This window comes from Hyperolius riggenbachi, chromosome 5 (genome assembly GCF_040937935.1).
Source record: "Hyperolius riggenbachi isolate aHypRig1 chromosome 5, aHypRig1.pri, whole genome shotgun sequence".
In the NCBI taxonomy this organism is placed as follows: domain Eukaryota; kingdom Metazoa; phylum Chordata; class Amphibia; order Anura; family Hyperoliidae; genus Hyperolius; species Hyperolius riggenbachi.
Genome location: NC_090650.1, coordinates 38,270,041 through 38,285,336, shown reverse-complemented (window position 1 = coordinate 38,285,336; position 15,296 = coordinate 38,270,041). Strand labels below are relative to the sequence as shown.

General features: G+C 41.0%; 1 protein-coding gene across 1 annotated transcript in view; it reads right to left on the bottom strand.

The window, feature by feature from the left end:
• Positions 1 to 15,296, bottom strand: part of ITGA8 (integrin subunit alpha 8) — a 243,799-nt gene that overhangs the window by 10,680 nt on the left and 217,823 nt on the right. The window contains exons 27-28 of the mRNA XM_068235491.1: positions 13,966 to 14,079; positions 3,176 to 3,277 (exon numbers count right to left, since the gene is read on the bottom strand). Coding sequence (XP_068091592.1) covers positions 3,176 to 3,277; positions 13,966 to 14,079 — 216 coding nt within the window. The remainder of the gene's footprint in view (positions 1 to 3,175; positions 3,278 to 13,965; positions 14,080 to 15,296) is intronic.

The window sequence follows — 15,296 nt, the reverse complement described above, 5'->3', positions numbered from 1 at the left end:
TCGATAAAACAGAGGTACCAACAAGTATAAAATAAACTAAGATCAGTTTAAAAAGGGCAGTAGCAATGGACTTACCTCCACAGGAAGGACACAAACGGTCTTGTTCACTTTATTTGGGTACTCCACTTTGCGAGACATTTTGCAGGAAAAAACCTGCTTCTTCAGGCAATAAATATATATGGGAGTGTCTAAGAACAGGTCTCTGTAGGCCATAAGAAGGGTCCGCACACGTCTGACCGTTTCACCGAGGATCATTACGGGGCCTCGCAGGGTCCCCTTGGTCAAGGCACAGTACAGATCATGACTCCAATTATTTTAGGCTCGGTGCAGAGCCTACAAAGACCGGTTCTCAGACACTCCCATACATATTTATTGCCTGGAGAAGCAGGGTTATTGCTGAGAAATGCATCACAAAGCTAAGTGGAGTTGTACCCAATAGTACCTCTTTAACCTGATCTTAGTGTATTTTATACTTGTCGGTGCCTATGTTTTATCAATTATACCAGTATTTATTGTCCTTCCTTGGTGGAGAGATGTCAATCCATGTTTCCAGCACTACAGAAAGCAACTTCTTAACCAGAATGGGGTCGGAGGATAGAGGTGCCTGGAGGAGGGAGAGGATGGAGGGGCCTGACGTTCTGTGGTCCATAAGGTTGTAAAAAGGTGGACAACTGAAGAGTGACTGAACAACAACTTAGCTCTAAAGGGTTGTATATGTGTTAAGCAGCACTCTGAGGATCCCTCCCTGGCTCTTCTACTTTTCTCTTTCAGTGCACAGTTTTCCCATCTCTGCTGTCTTGATGGTAAAGATCATGGTGCTCCAACATGGCCACAATCCAACTCCTACTGATAATTGGCTCTGTGGGGAAGCTTTGATTGACAGCACCACTATCCAATTACCAGAGTGGTGAGCAGAAGGATGGGCTTCTCTAGATAGAGACACCGAGCACAGACTTCACTGCTTCACCAGCAACAACAGACAGGAGCAGCACCCACTCTCCCCATAGGTTAGAGTTCATAAATCACCCTGAATACTACTTTAAGGGACCACTTGGTGTAAACTGTAAAATTTAAAATCCAGGTGTATGCTTACAAATGTACATTTATCCCAAAGTAAAATGCACAATGCAATTACCTTTGTACTATGTTTTTGTACTTTGCACTATGTTACTTTGTACTATGTTATTAGATGGACTAGTCCAAAACCTCTCAGATCTGTCAGAGTTCTACTTCCTATTGTTAAGTGACAGCAACGTAGGAAAAAAGTAATTTATAGTACATTTTACTCTTGGAAAAAAGTACATCTTGCATATATGTATGCACATAGATTTTAAATTTTAAAAATTTTTGGTTTTCGGTCCTTTAATGAAGGCATTTCCTACAACAGAAAAATGTAACTATATTTAGTAAAGAATTACTGAAGTGGATTTGCGTCACGAGTTTAAAGTATAAAGAGTTTAAAGTATTTCACTAAAACAATATTTCCCGGCTGCGGTGGCATATGGAAGCAGAAATTCGATTTTGATTGATGAGCTTGCTCGATTATGCTTCCGAAAGTTGAAAAAGCAAAATTAAAAAAAAAAATCCAAGACTTTGCTCATTAAAGTCCTGCTTGTGCCCCTCCAGAACGGAGGCTGGAAAATCCCGCCGTAAGTCGCTGAAGGCTACGAACGAGCTCGCTATTATAAACAAGATTCAGAAAATATTTGTTTTAGGATTCAAATCCCGCACATGGCAGACGTCACATGTCCCAGGACCAATTTCTAAATTTTCCAGTGTGCCGTAAGCTGCCGCTCCGCGGGTCTCCGGGCCGCTCCGATACGCTAAATACTGTAAACAGATGTCACGAATATTAATTGCCGAGAGCTCCGTCCTTCTGTTTTTCTAACAATTATTTCCAACAACTACATCCTAAATCATTCCCGCTGTTATTACCGGTCTCTGCGCTGCCAACCAACCACGGAGGCTAGTAGTGGAGCCCCACACTGGAGGCTCTATGAGCAGAGGCAGATCGGTGGCATAGTGACCAGATAGACAGAGGTTTAATGTCTCTATAAATGTATGTGGCACATAGGCACCCGTATCGGGTACAACAGAATTGGTTACTTTTTCAAAGCAACCTGCTAGGAGAATATCGGTAAAATTACTGATCTTCTACTATTGGGTAAAGCTAGTTTACCAATGTTTTACTATCGCTAAACCATACCCTAATCTCACATGGGCCCTCCCCCTACCGATGCCTAACCCTAACCGACCCCCTACCTCCCTTTCACTGATGCCTCAGGCCGGTTCATACTGCAAACTGGCGGTGCAGTGTGGCAGTGGCGTCGCCAAAAACAGGGCTTTGGGGACTACTGTGTTACTACGCGGTATTCCCCATCTGGCCAAGCAGGAAGTGACGCGCTCTTGCGGTCGTTTCCTGCTTCGGGGTATGCGGTAGAGCACTGAAACGTTTTGTAAAAATACACTTCCGTGCATGTGCACCGTAACATTGCGTCATAAAATGTTTAAAAATCCCTGCGTCACCATAGACTAATTTGATTTCCGGGTCGACACAGATCACTGCAGAAGCCCCATGGTAACCTAGTTCTGGACCAGCGTCAGATCGAGGACTTCAGGGGGACCGCATCGCGATGCAGGTAATATGAACGAACCCCGTAGGTTTGCACTGGAGTGCGGTAGCAGTGCGTCAATTTGGTGCACCACACTGCCCCAGTGTGAAAGGGCCTAAAGCCTAACCGACCCTCAACCGACACCTAACCCTAACCAACCCACTACTGATGCCTAGCCCGGTCCATGCACTCTGCCATTTCTGGGAACAATGTGTGTCTGTGCAGTCGTGCTGCGTAGGCACAGAGCGATCCCAGCAGCAGGAGCGCGTTGGGGGGGTGTGCGGGGCCAAGCCATGCTTGCACAGAACAGCGCAACTGGAGCCCACGGCCCTCATGGGGATGGAGAAAGTCCCAGGTAAGTATAAATCATGCAATAAGTCTGGTCTCAGGTTTCCTATAAGCTTGTTTCAGCATATGTATTATGCACTATGAGTGTTCAATGTAAAAAACAAGTGATTAATTTTCTTACATTATATAACATGACAGCATTTCTCTCAGGAGATGACTTTTCAGCTCCCTCCCATTAAAAATATAGTACATGTGTGCCCTAGTCTGATACATACCGCTAAGCTGGCTGCGGGTAATCTCTCCGGCTGAACGCTGTACGGCATCGTCCGGACTTCAAATGACACGCTCGCAGTCAGGGAGTAATAATCATTCTTTCTCTGGAAAAAAAATATTTTCATTTACTAACAATGCAATTTTCTACACCATTAATATGCCATTAAAGGCCTCTGACACAAAGCATTAAAGAGAAACCATAACCAAAGATTGAACTTCATCCCAATCAGTAGCTGATACCCCCTTTCCCATGAGAAATCTATTCCTTTTCTCAAACAGATCATCAGGGGGCGCTGTATGACTGATATTGTGGTGAAATCCCTCCCACAGTGTGACATCACACTGGGGGAACCTTGTTGCATTGTGGGAAATAACAGCTGTTTCTAACAGCCAAAAAAGCAAGCAGCATCTCTTTCCGCAGACATCACCTGCCAGCAGTAAAAATGTTGCCATGTGATAACTATCAGAATGTAAGTCAGGGATAGGAAAGATTTTACAATGGGAAAACATCGACTAAATCATTTATGAACAATTATTGTAAAAATTAAGCACTTTTTTTCATCACATTACTTTGACTAGAGTTCCTCTAATTTTACTACTAATAATAAAAAATAAAAAAAACACAAAAAATTCTACTGGTTGAACTCGATGGACGTATGTCTTTTTTCAACCAAAATAATTATGTAACTTTAAAAAACACTGCAAAGTACAACAATGCCTCACTTAAGCAGAGTAGCAGGAGACATGCTAATGATCTTTTTTCTTCCATGAGGTTGGTGATCATTGTGAGTCACTGGTTTACAGAACACCTAAAATCCTTCAAAGGGACCTTGAAGTGACATGAAATAATGAGATAAACAGGTACGTAAAGTCCTAACCCAACTTTTTTCAAAAAAGACCTTGTAGTTTTTGAGAAAATCAGTGTTAAAGTTAACATGGCGGTAAACATATTTTTTGCAGACATTTCTACGTTTTCGATCGGAAATTGCATTTCTGCCGTATCCGAGTGATCATCCCTACTCCACACACGTGTGCTCACATATTCTGCTGTCCTGGTGCTTCTGCAGAAGGTCCTCTTGTGTCAACACACAGATGTGTTTATTTACTTGAAGCAGAAACCATCTAAGGGCAGCATTCTTCAGAGTTATGAGCCTGCTCGGACTTCTCCTGATGGTTTGAACATTCACACTGGAGGCCTTCCTGAATGACAATAACAGACCAGAGACGAGTATTGCGGAGCACTTCACCAATTCCCTCCAGGATCAGGGCCTTCAATCTGGTCCGTTAAAAAAAAAGCCCAGTCTTCTGGATCAGGCTCTCGGTAATGCGATAGATAAGTGGCTAAGAGCCAGATGTGAAAAGAAATTGCAGATCGACATTTTATCTTCTTCCCCTTCAGGAGCAGATTCTAAAATCTGGAATCTCCCAAGACTCGGAGCAAAACATTTACTTCCAATTACAGCAAGATACTACGGAACTCCGGCAGAACAGAATAATTTATGGCTTGTCTTCCTGAAGTAATTCCTTGCAGACCATGTATCACACGCATGGACTTAACATCTTTCCTCCTTTGTTTCTTTTGTGTAGTTTGGTGCTATATATAGAGGTCCTCAGAGATAGTCGCTGCTCTCGTTACCTGGAAATTCTCTTTTTTCTTGGTTGTTTTTATGTTCTTCGCCAGCTGTGCTAAGGCAGCAAAAACAACTAGATGCACAGATGCTGAATCAGCAGTGTTAGGAATTGCTATGAAAAGAAAAATATCGTATTCCCCTATTCCTTAAAGAGACCAAGAGATGAAACAATAGGAGAATCGATACTTACCTGGGGCTTCCTCCCCGGGTAAGTTGCCCAATCGCGCGCAAAAAAGCCTGCATTATCACGAGCAAATGTCCGTGATCGCGCGGCAAAGACCACGAGCTTCGTGTGCTAACTGTTTCGCACGCCCGTGCTAACAGTTAGAACCGTTTTGTGAATCAAGCCCTAAATCTGCTGAAAAATCTAATTGTGTATTCCCGGCATTAAACTACCCCCATGCGGCAATCCATGCTGATATAAGCGCCGCCTTCAACACTAAAAACCTCCACCGCCGATATTTACACTACTTGATTACGATCATTATCGGGCACCAACGGAGCCCAAATGACCCTCTGAGTGCCGGCATAGCCACAATTAACATTGCAGTCTATACATCACCCATTTTACCAGAACGGCCGCCGATGTCCATATTATCTGCTTTGTGTTAATGCAAACCTGAGGTGAAAAAATCTTACGATATACTGAATTATATGTGTAGTGCGGATAATTAGTAGAACACTAGTAGTGAAGAAAAGACTCATATTTTTATTTTCAGTTTGGTCGTTTTTTTTTCGTAACATTGCATCATTCTGGCACAGTTGCAGTTTCAAAACCACACTCTGTCTTTTAAGCTATAAAACAAAGCAGAAACAATGACCCTTGGAACTTTCCTGCAGTAAAACCTTATCTCGAGCTGTCTCTCACTGTTTCTTGGCTGGTTATGTTCTGACCTAAGTTGGGTCGGAGAGCTCAGAGAAGCTCTTTCGCATAGATAACTAAAGTTTTTTTTTAACTCTTCCTGTACTGGAAAACAATACGAAACTCTTTTCTTTGCTACTAATGTTCTGTTTCTTAGCTGTACTACACATAATTCATTACCTCATACGTTTATTTTCGCTTCAAGTTTGCTTCAAATTTATTAGATAACTATACTTTTTTATTTCAGTCCTGAAAAAAAAAAAATTGTTTTGATTCTGCTCTTTCATTCCAACTTCAAAACTTCCTCACTAAAGTGCTGCTCAATAGGTTGTCATCATTGGTCTCTGGGTCACTGAACTACTGATCCAGGGCAAGTTTGTTTTGCAGCCACAGGGGGCGCAATTTGCTTTTCAGTATGTTCTGTTGAAGCACCTGCGACTTTGCCAAGAGCACTGAGAATGGACTGCTAGGATCCGGTTTCTCGTTTAATACAGGGATGAATCGTCTGACTAATAATCTTCACTTTGATATGTGTCCAGAAGCAGCTGCTCTTGGCCACAGGACAATAAAAGCAATCATTATGTCATCTATGTTATTCCCGTTCCAAAAATAACTTGGCCAGTGGCCGTCCTTAAGAATAAAGGACAGAACTGAATACGGAATGGGTTAACGATCTGAGCAAAGATAACGCTGCAGCGGATTCATGAAAAGCGTAAGAAAGAGAGGACAGCAGAAGCTGCGGTACGGCTCTCAGCAGCCAATGAGGTCCATTCTTTTTTATTCTTTTTGGGGCTTTTTTGAAAGATGAAATGTGGTTGGCTGTGATAGAGATTGGCCCTTGTTTTTTAAAGTGTAACTGTCGGGCATAAAATAAAAAATCAATTATTTATTTTTATCTGGTAAATAAGTAATAAGGATGCTAACCAGGCAATCCAAAAGTTAAAATCACTTACTTTTCTTGTTGATAAATGATCATTCCCCGGTTTACCTGACTCTTATTTGGTACACACAAAATTTGGTACGCACAAAGGAAGTTGCAGGGCATGCTGGGTTGTCCTGTTTTGCTTCTCTACTTTCCCCTCAGACTTAAAGAGAATCTGTATTGTTAAAATCGCACAAAAGTAAACATACCAGTGCGTTAGGGGACATCTCCTATTACCCTCTGTCACAATTTCGCCGCTCCCCACCGCATTAAAAGTGGTTAAAAACAGTTTTAAACAGTTTGTTTATAAACAAACAAAATGGCCACCAAAACAGGAAGTAGGTTGATGTTCAGTATGTCCACACATAGAAAATACATCTATACACAAGCAGGCTGTATACAGCATTCCTTTTGAATCTCAAGAGATCATTTGTGTGTTTCTTTCCCCCTGCAGCTATCTTCCACTGAAGTGTCAGGCTGTTTCTTCCTGCAGAGTGCAGACAGCTCTGCCTGTATGTAATTCTTCAGTATGTGAAAGCCCAGCCAGCTCAGAGGACGATTTATCCAGCTTGTAAAAGATAATAGAGCAGAGAGAAGCTGCCCTAATCTAAATAACACACAGGCAGTGTGCATAGAGGGGCCTGGAGGGGGGAGTGCATAGCAGAACCACAACACTGAAGAACTTGGCAGCCTTCCAGACACAGGCCGACAAGTCTGACAGGGGAAAGATACATTGATTTATTACAGAGACTGTGATAGTACAAAGTGCTGCAGTAAGCCAGAACACATTAGAATAGCTTTTGGAACTTGTAGGATGATAAAAAACAGGATGCAATTTTTGTTACGGAGTCTCTTTAACTAACGCAGCCTGATTGGCTGAAGCCTTTTTCCCTCCTGTATTCCCCTCCCACACCTCTGTTCCTCTCTGATTGGCCAATATTTCTCATGCTGAGACAATGCACTTTTTATAGTGAGGGGTGGGCAATGCATACACAATCAGGCAGAGGAGAGTAAGGGAGGAAATGACATCTGGATTGGCTTCAAAATAGCCACATTTAAAATGGGAAATGCTAAGAAGGATTTTCTCTTTTTTTATTGTAGAAATATCACTAAAATCAAAACGTGGACAGTGCAACACATATGTTATGTAAGTAGAGCAAGTATTTATTTACTTATATATGTATTGTTTTATTCTGAGATAGTATGGCTGACAGCTCCGCTTCAAAAGCTTCACAAAAGGAGCGAATGCCTTAATATTCTTTAAATTATTATAATCTATAAAATATTATTTGACACATACTTTAAATAGATGTCCACTGCCCTTTTTTATTTCACCATTTCTCATACGTATTCTTCCTGGGCGATATTTTAACAGCTTATGAAATGTTTTTTAAAGTGAATGTTAAACGAAAGAAAAAAAAAGGAAAACTTAGTGAATTTAATTGAAGAAGGGCCCAAGGGGAATCTTTTTTTTTTTTTTTTTTTTTTGTATCTTTACTACGGAAGTTGAGTTACAATTAAAATCTGTATCAGAAAATGTTTTGGTCCCTTCGTGTCTGAAATTCTACACTAAACGAAGAACAGCTTCCTTTAAACTCCTAAGACATCCACACAATGATAGGTCTCTTAGGACAGAGGTTATGTAGATTCTTGTGATTTACCAGAATAGGCCAGAAAAGTCCCAAAGATATGTGTGGATTATGCTTGGTATGTGACAATCAGTAAGGAGGATCCTCATGTCTATGAGAACTTAAAGAGAAACCGTGACCAAAGATTGAACTTCATCCCAATCAGTAGCTGAGACCCCTTTTCCCATGAGAAATCTTTACCTTTTCACAAACGGATCATCGGGGGGCTCTGTATGGCTGATACTGTGGTGAAACCCCTCCCACAGCGTGATGTCAGCGCCTCACAGCACTGAGGTTCTGACATCACACTGTGGGATCCTTGTTGCATTGTGGGAAATAACAGCTGTTTCCAACTGCCAAAAAAAGCAAGCAGCAGCTACTTCCAGTGACATCACCTACCAGCAGTAAAAATGTCACCATGTGATAAATGTCTGAATGTAAATCAGGGAGAGGAAAGATTTTACAATGGGCAAACACTGACAATGGGAGTGATTGCACATGGAGGTGGAATGAGGTGCAGTCTGCAGATTAGTACACCAAGGTGACAAGCACTGGATCAATTACAGGGCTATCTAGAGGAGTCATGGGCAGAGGTGGACCTCTCGGCTCCTGTGGAAGGAGAGCAATAAATCCATGAATATTCATTTCAGGCATTTCATTTCATAGCTGTATGCAGTGATGGTGCTCTATCTGATGCAACGGTTTTAGACCCTGTTTATGCTGCGATGCAAAGGTAGGAACAGCAGCGGTAAGCACAAATGCTCAGGATGCACTGGCGTCCACGCTGCGTCCTTCACATACAGTGATGTGAAAAACTATTTGCCCCCTTCCTGATTTCTTATTCTTTTGCATGTTTGTCACACTTAAATGTTTCTGCTCATTAAAAACCGTTAACTATTAGTCAAAGATAACATAATTGAACACAAAATGCAGTTTTAAATGATGGTTTTTATTATTTAGTGAGAAAAAAAAACTCAAAACCTACATGGCCCTGTGTGAAAAAGAAATTGCCCCCTGAACATAATAACTGGTTGGGCCACCCTTAGCAGCAATAACTGCGATCAAGCGTTTGCGATAACTTGCAACGAGTCTTTTACAGCGCTCTAGAGGAATTTTGGCCCACTCATCTTGGCAGAATTGTTGTAATTCAGCTTTATTTGAGGGTTTTCTAGCATGAACCGCCTTTTTAAGGTCATGCCACAACATCTCAATAGGATTCAGGTCAGGACTTTGACTAGGCCACTCCAAAGTCTTCATTTTGTTTTTCTTCAGCCATTCAGAGGTGGATTTGCTGGTGTGTTTTGGGTCATTGTCCTGCTGCAGCACCCAAGATCGCTTCAACTATAGTTGACGAACAGATGGCCGGACATTCTCCTTCAGGATTTTTTGGTAGACAGTAGAATTCATGGTTCCATCTATCACAGCAAGCCTTCCAGGTCCTGAAGCAGCAAAACAACCCCAGACCATCACACTACTACCACCACCATATTTTACTGTTAGTATGATGTTCTTTTGCTGAAATGCTGTGTTACTTCTACGCCAGATGTAACGGGACACGCACCTTCCAAAAAGTTCAACTTTTGTCTCGTCGGTCCACAAGGCATTTTCCCAAAAGTCTTGGCAATCACTGAGATGTTTTTTAGCAAAATTGGGACGAACCTTAATGTTCTTTTTGCTTAAAAGTGGTTTGCGCCTTGGATATCTGCCATGCGGGCTGTTTTTGCCCAGTCTCTTTCTTATGGTGGAGTCATGAACACTGACCTTAATTGAGGCAGGTGAGGCCTGCAGTTCTTTAGATGCTGTCCTGGGGTCTTTTGTGGCCTCTCGGATGAGCTTTCTCTGCGCTCTTGGGGTAATTTTAGTTGGCCGGCCACTCCTGGGAAGGTTCATCACTGTTCCATGTTTTTGCCATTTGTGGATAATGGCTCTCACTGTGGTTCGCTGGAGTCCCAAAGCTTTAGAAATGGCTTTATAACCTTTACCAGACTGAAAGATCTCAATTACTTTTGTTCTCATTTGTTCCTGAATTTCTTTGGATCTTGGCATGATGTCTAGCGTTTGAGGTGCTTTTGGTCTACTTCTCTGTGTCAGATAGCTCCTATTTAAAGTGAACCTAAAGCCTCGAAAAAAAAATGAGATTAACTCACCTGGGGCTTCCCTCAGCCCCCTGCAGCCGATCGGTGCCCTCGCAGCTCCGGTCCGATGCCTCTTGACCCTCCGGCGAACACTTCCGGTTTGGCCGTCACCGGCCGACAGGCATGGGAACGCGAGTGATTGTTCGCATTCCCAGCCTGTATATCGCCCCCTATGCTGCTATTGCAGTTTTCCAGGAAATATAAGAATAAAAACAGGAGCATTTCTAAGAAAATATAATTGCCCTTTGCTGGAGAGTTTCAGTTTCACAACGATGTAGTCAGAGCTAATTCGCATAGCAGTCATTGCTAAGTCAAAACTCATTTACTCATATGAACAGTTCCAGACTTCCTTGGGTATACATGTTGGATCTTAAAGAGGAACTTTACTGTATATAATGTAATGGATAAAATGTTGTTTTTTACAATATTCATGTATTATTTGGTCAATGTGTTACCATTGTAAAATCCTACCTCACCCTGATCTAAATTCATTAATTTATAAGTGATGTCGGTATCTTTACTGCTGGCCAGTTGAATCACTGTGGGTCACTTTGTGTGTTTTTTTTTCTCCTCTGTGAAGTGAGCAGGAACATCATATGATCTCCCAGAGTGCTCTGGGGGAGAAGACTGCTTGACACCATAGCCTAAGCTAAAGGTCACTGGTAGGGCGAGGTTACATACCAATATACAGCAGTTTACACTTATAAGAAGTAGAAAGTCAAGGAGGGGAAAGGTGATGTGCTGTGACTTGCAGTGTCTCTGCACTCCCAGACACTCTAACGACTCTTCCACAGTCAAGTCTGCACCATCCGTAGTATTAAAGCTCTTTATTAGTTAAAAAATAGCATGACAACCATCATACTTAGCCACAGCAGCACTGTTTCGGTCAACAGACCTTTCTCAAGCTGCATAGATCACACTGAAATGCACACACAATGGGCCTGATTTTCTATTTGGTGCTAACTAGGGTGCTAAGTACTTAGCACGCACCAATGAAAATTAGGTCGCGCGCAAAGTCCAGCGCGCAAAACGTTGTGCACGCACAGCACGGTGCGCGAAACGTTGCACCTTGGTGTGACAAAAACGGCGCACCCGATGTGCCTATAAGGTCGCATTGGATGCGCCCTAAACGTCGCATAGGTGCAATGTTTAGGGCACATCCAATGCGACCTTATAGGTGCAGGGGTGCGCGATTTTCGTCCGCACCGTGCTGTGCGGTTTAGGCGTGATCAGGGGCTTTTCACAAGCATGCTAACAGTTATCACCGCTTTGTGAGTCAAGTCCAATGTGTTTAATATGTTACGCTTCTTGGTATTGGACATGCATACAATCTTAATCCCCCTTCAGGACACCACTCCCCAATGTAGGCTTAATACCCTCCTGCAGAGCGGACCACAGTGGAAACCGCTCATTATATATGTAAAAATATGCGCTTCCATTTTTTAACTAATAAAGAGCTTTAATACTACGGATGGTGCTGACTTGACTGTACAGATATAAGAAGTATTTCTGATGCTGAAACGAGGATAATTTAAGTGAAAATCGGTATCCAGAATAATGTATTACTTTCTGCTGTATGTCATCACAGTTCCTCTTTAACAATTTTCATCTTCTGGATGTGACTTTCACGTCCAAAAGGCTGCTGCTGGGCTGCTGCATGCGTCTGCGCGCTCCCGCGCCGGTACGCTCCCGTGCCGCCCCCACGGTAGCCCGGAGATCAATGAATGGGAACATTGTTCCCATTCATTGATCTAAGTCCCCCGTAGAGAAAACGACAGCTTCTTTTCTTTTTTTTTTTGGTATTTCTGACCCCCTCAAAAAATCACTTCCTCCTTGTGCTTCCTGTAAGCGAGCACTCTCGCTTACAGGATGGGAATTAAACAAAATCACTGTGGTCATCTTGTGGCCAAATAGTAAAACTACATGCACATACATTTTTTTTTCACACATAACAATCAATTACATTTAAAATTAACGGTTTACCTCCCACACCCAAAAAATACTCACATAAAATTTTGAACAAAAAAAAAAAAATAAAAATAAAAAAAAAATTACAATTTAAAAAAACAAACAAAACATAAAGCGTTACCTAAAGGTCTTAACTTTTTAAATATGGATGTCAAGAGGGTACATTACTAATATTTTTTAAATTATAAGCTTGTAAATAGTGATGGACGCAAAACAAATAAAATATTGGTGCTTTACATTGTGATAGGGACATCATTTTAATGGTGTAATAACTGAGGAAATGGGCAAATAAAATGTGTAGGTTTTAATTATGGTAGCATGTATTATTTTAAAGCTGTAATGGCTGGAAAACTGAGAAATACTGTTTTTTTTTTTTTCCATTTTTTCTTAACCACTTTACCCCCGCCCGTACGAATTTTTCCGTCCCTTTTTCCATCCTTTAACCCCCAGGGACGAAGAAATCCGTACTTTCCGCGCTCCCGCCGCTGCCCACGCTCCCGCTCGCTGTAGCGCGCACTCCCGGTCGTAAACACGCCGCCCGCCGCTCACCCGGAGATCAATGAACGGGAAAATCCATTCCCGTTCGTTGATCTAAGCCCCGCAATGATCCGCTGCTTTTCCGCTAAGCAGCGCGATCATTGTGAAATAAAAAAAAACGTACCCAGCCTCCTAGTACTTCCTCCAAGCGTCCGGAAGGACGCTTGGAGGGCGCATTAAACAAAAAGTTACTGTTGCCATCTTGTGGTCAAATAGTAAAACTACACCCGAAATCATTTTTCACATACACATTCATTCCTGATACACAAAAAATTAACTCATTACCACCCACACTCCCCATTTTATTTTATTTTTTGTAATTAAAAAAAAATTAAAAAATTGACAATAAAAAAAACATAAATAGTTACCTTAGGGACTGAACTTTTTAAATTTTTATGTCAGGAGGGTACAACACTGTTACTTTATAAACTATGGGCTTGTAATTAGGGATGGACGCAAAACTGAAAAAAAATGCACCTTTATTTCCAAATAAGATATTGGCGCCAAAATTGTGATAGGGACATAATTTAAACGGTTTTATAACCGGGACACATGGGCAAATACATTTCATGGGTTTTAATTACAGTAGCATGCATTATTTAAAAACTATAATGGCCGAAAACTGAAAAATAATTAATTTTTTCCCACATTTTTCCTATTTTCCCATTAAAACATATTTAGAATAAAATAATTCTTGGCATAATGTCCCACCTAAAGAAAGCCTAATTGGTGGCGGAAAAAACAAGATATAGTTCATTTCAATGTGATAAGTAATGATAAAGTTATAGACGAATGAATGGAAGGAGCGCTGAAAGGTGAAAATTGCTCTGGTGCTCAAGGGGTAAAGCCCCTCAGTGGTGAAGTGGTTAATATTCCTGTTAAAATGCATTTAGAAAAAAATAATTCTTAGCTAAATGTACCACCCAAAGAAAATCTAATTGGTGGTGAAAAAAACAAGATATAGATCAATTCGTTGTGATAAGTAGTGATAAAGTTATTGGCGAATGAATGGTAGGTGAAAATTGCTTGGATGCATAAGGTGAAAAACGACTGAAGGCTGAAGTGGTTAAGGTTGTCCATGTGTCTTCAAAAGTTTAAATTTGACTTACCTGTAGAAATGTTTGAGCCCATAGCCTAGATCTGATCTTTACTGTGGCTCGCTCACCGCTGCTTAAGTGCCGTACATTGCAGTAGATGGTCAAGCATTTCACATTGGTGCAGTTCTGTACAGATACAAACAAAGTCATAAACTCAGACCATCTATAGCCTTATCTCTCAACAAAATTATATCATGTACCACTTTATGAACAGTATTTCCCATCCCATGTACCACTTGTGTGGGCAACATCATCCTAGTTACCCACAGCAATTTTCTGAGATTTTACTTTTGGGGTTTTCATAAACTATAATCCATAATCATCAAAATTATAACAAATAAAGGTTTCAAATTTCTCGCTTTGCATGTAATGAGTTTATTTCATGTATTAGTTTCACCTTTTACGTTAAATTACTGGTATAAATGAACTTTTGCCATGATATTCTACATTTTCGAACTTCACCTGTAAATGATTGATAAACGTCCATTTATGCTTTTAATTAACAAAAAAATACATATTTAAATATATACTATATATATATATATATATATATATATATATATATATATATATATATATATATATATATATATATATCTATATATATAGATATAGATATATATAGATATATATATATATACATATATATAGATATATATATATACATATACACATATACACAGTATATACTCGCATATAAGTTGACCCATGTATAAGCCGAAGTTTTCCTTCAGACACCAGGAAAAAGTGATTGTCTCGTGTATAAGCCCACTCCCCAATATAGCCCCCTCCACAGTAGCCAGATGTTCCCCCAATACAAGTCAGCCCCCACTCCCCATAGCTAGATGTGTCCCAGGATCATACAGCTGTGTCTCAAGAAGCCACTAGATGGTGTCATAGATATGAGACACAGCGATTGCCCCACAGGAAGAATCCCCGATCATTGCACCGCTGACATGTTGCTTGCACACTCCACTCCACAAACCAGGGGACACAGGTAGTCTTGAGCAGCACACTCTGCACGCCATGTTGCAGGGGATGGAGGGCATGGACACAGCATGGCACAAGCTGGTAAGAGCAGGTTCACTTGTGCACAATCCTTACACTCCTCTGCCAGTAACCAAACCGGCTCCACCATCTGTTTTGATCCACTGACTCGCATATAAGCCGAGGGGGTGACTTTCTTCAGGACATTTTTTATGCTGAAAAATTAGGCCTATACGCGAGTATATTATATATATATGTATAATATATTGAATTGCGGAGTATCTGCAAATATATATATATATATATATATATATATATATATATATATATATATATGCATATCCTCCGCAGTTCGC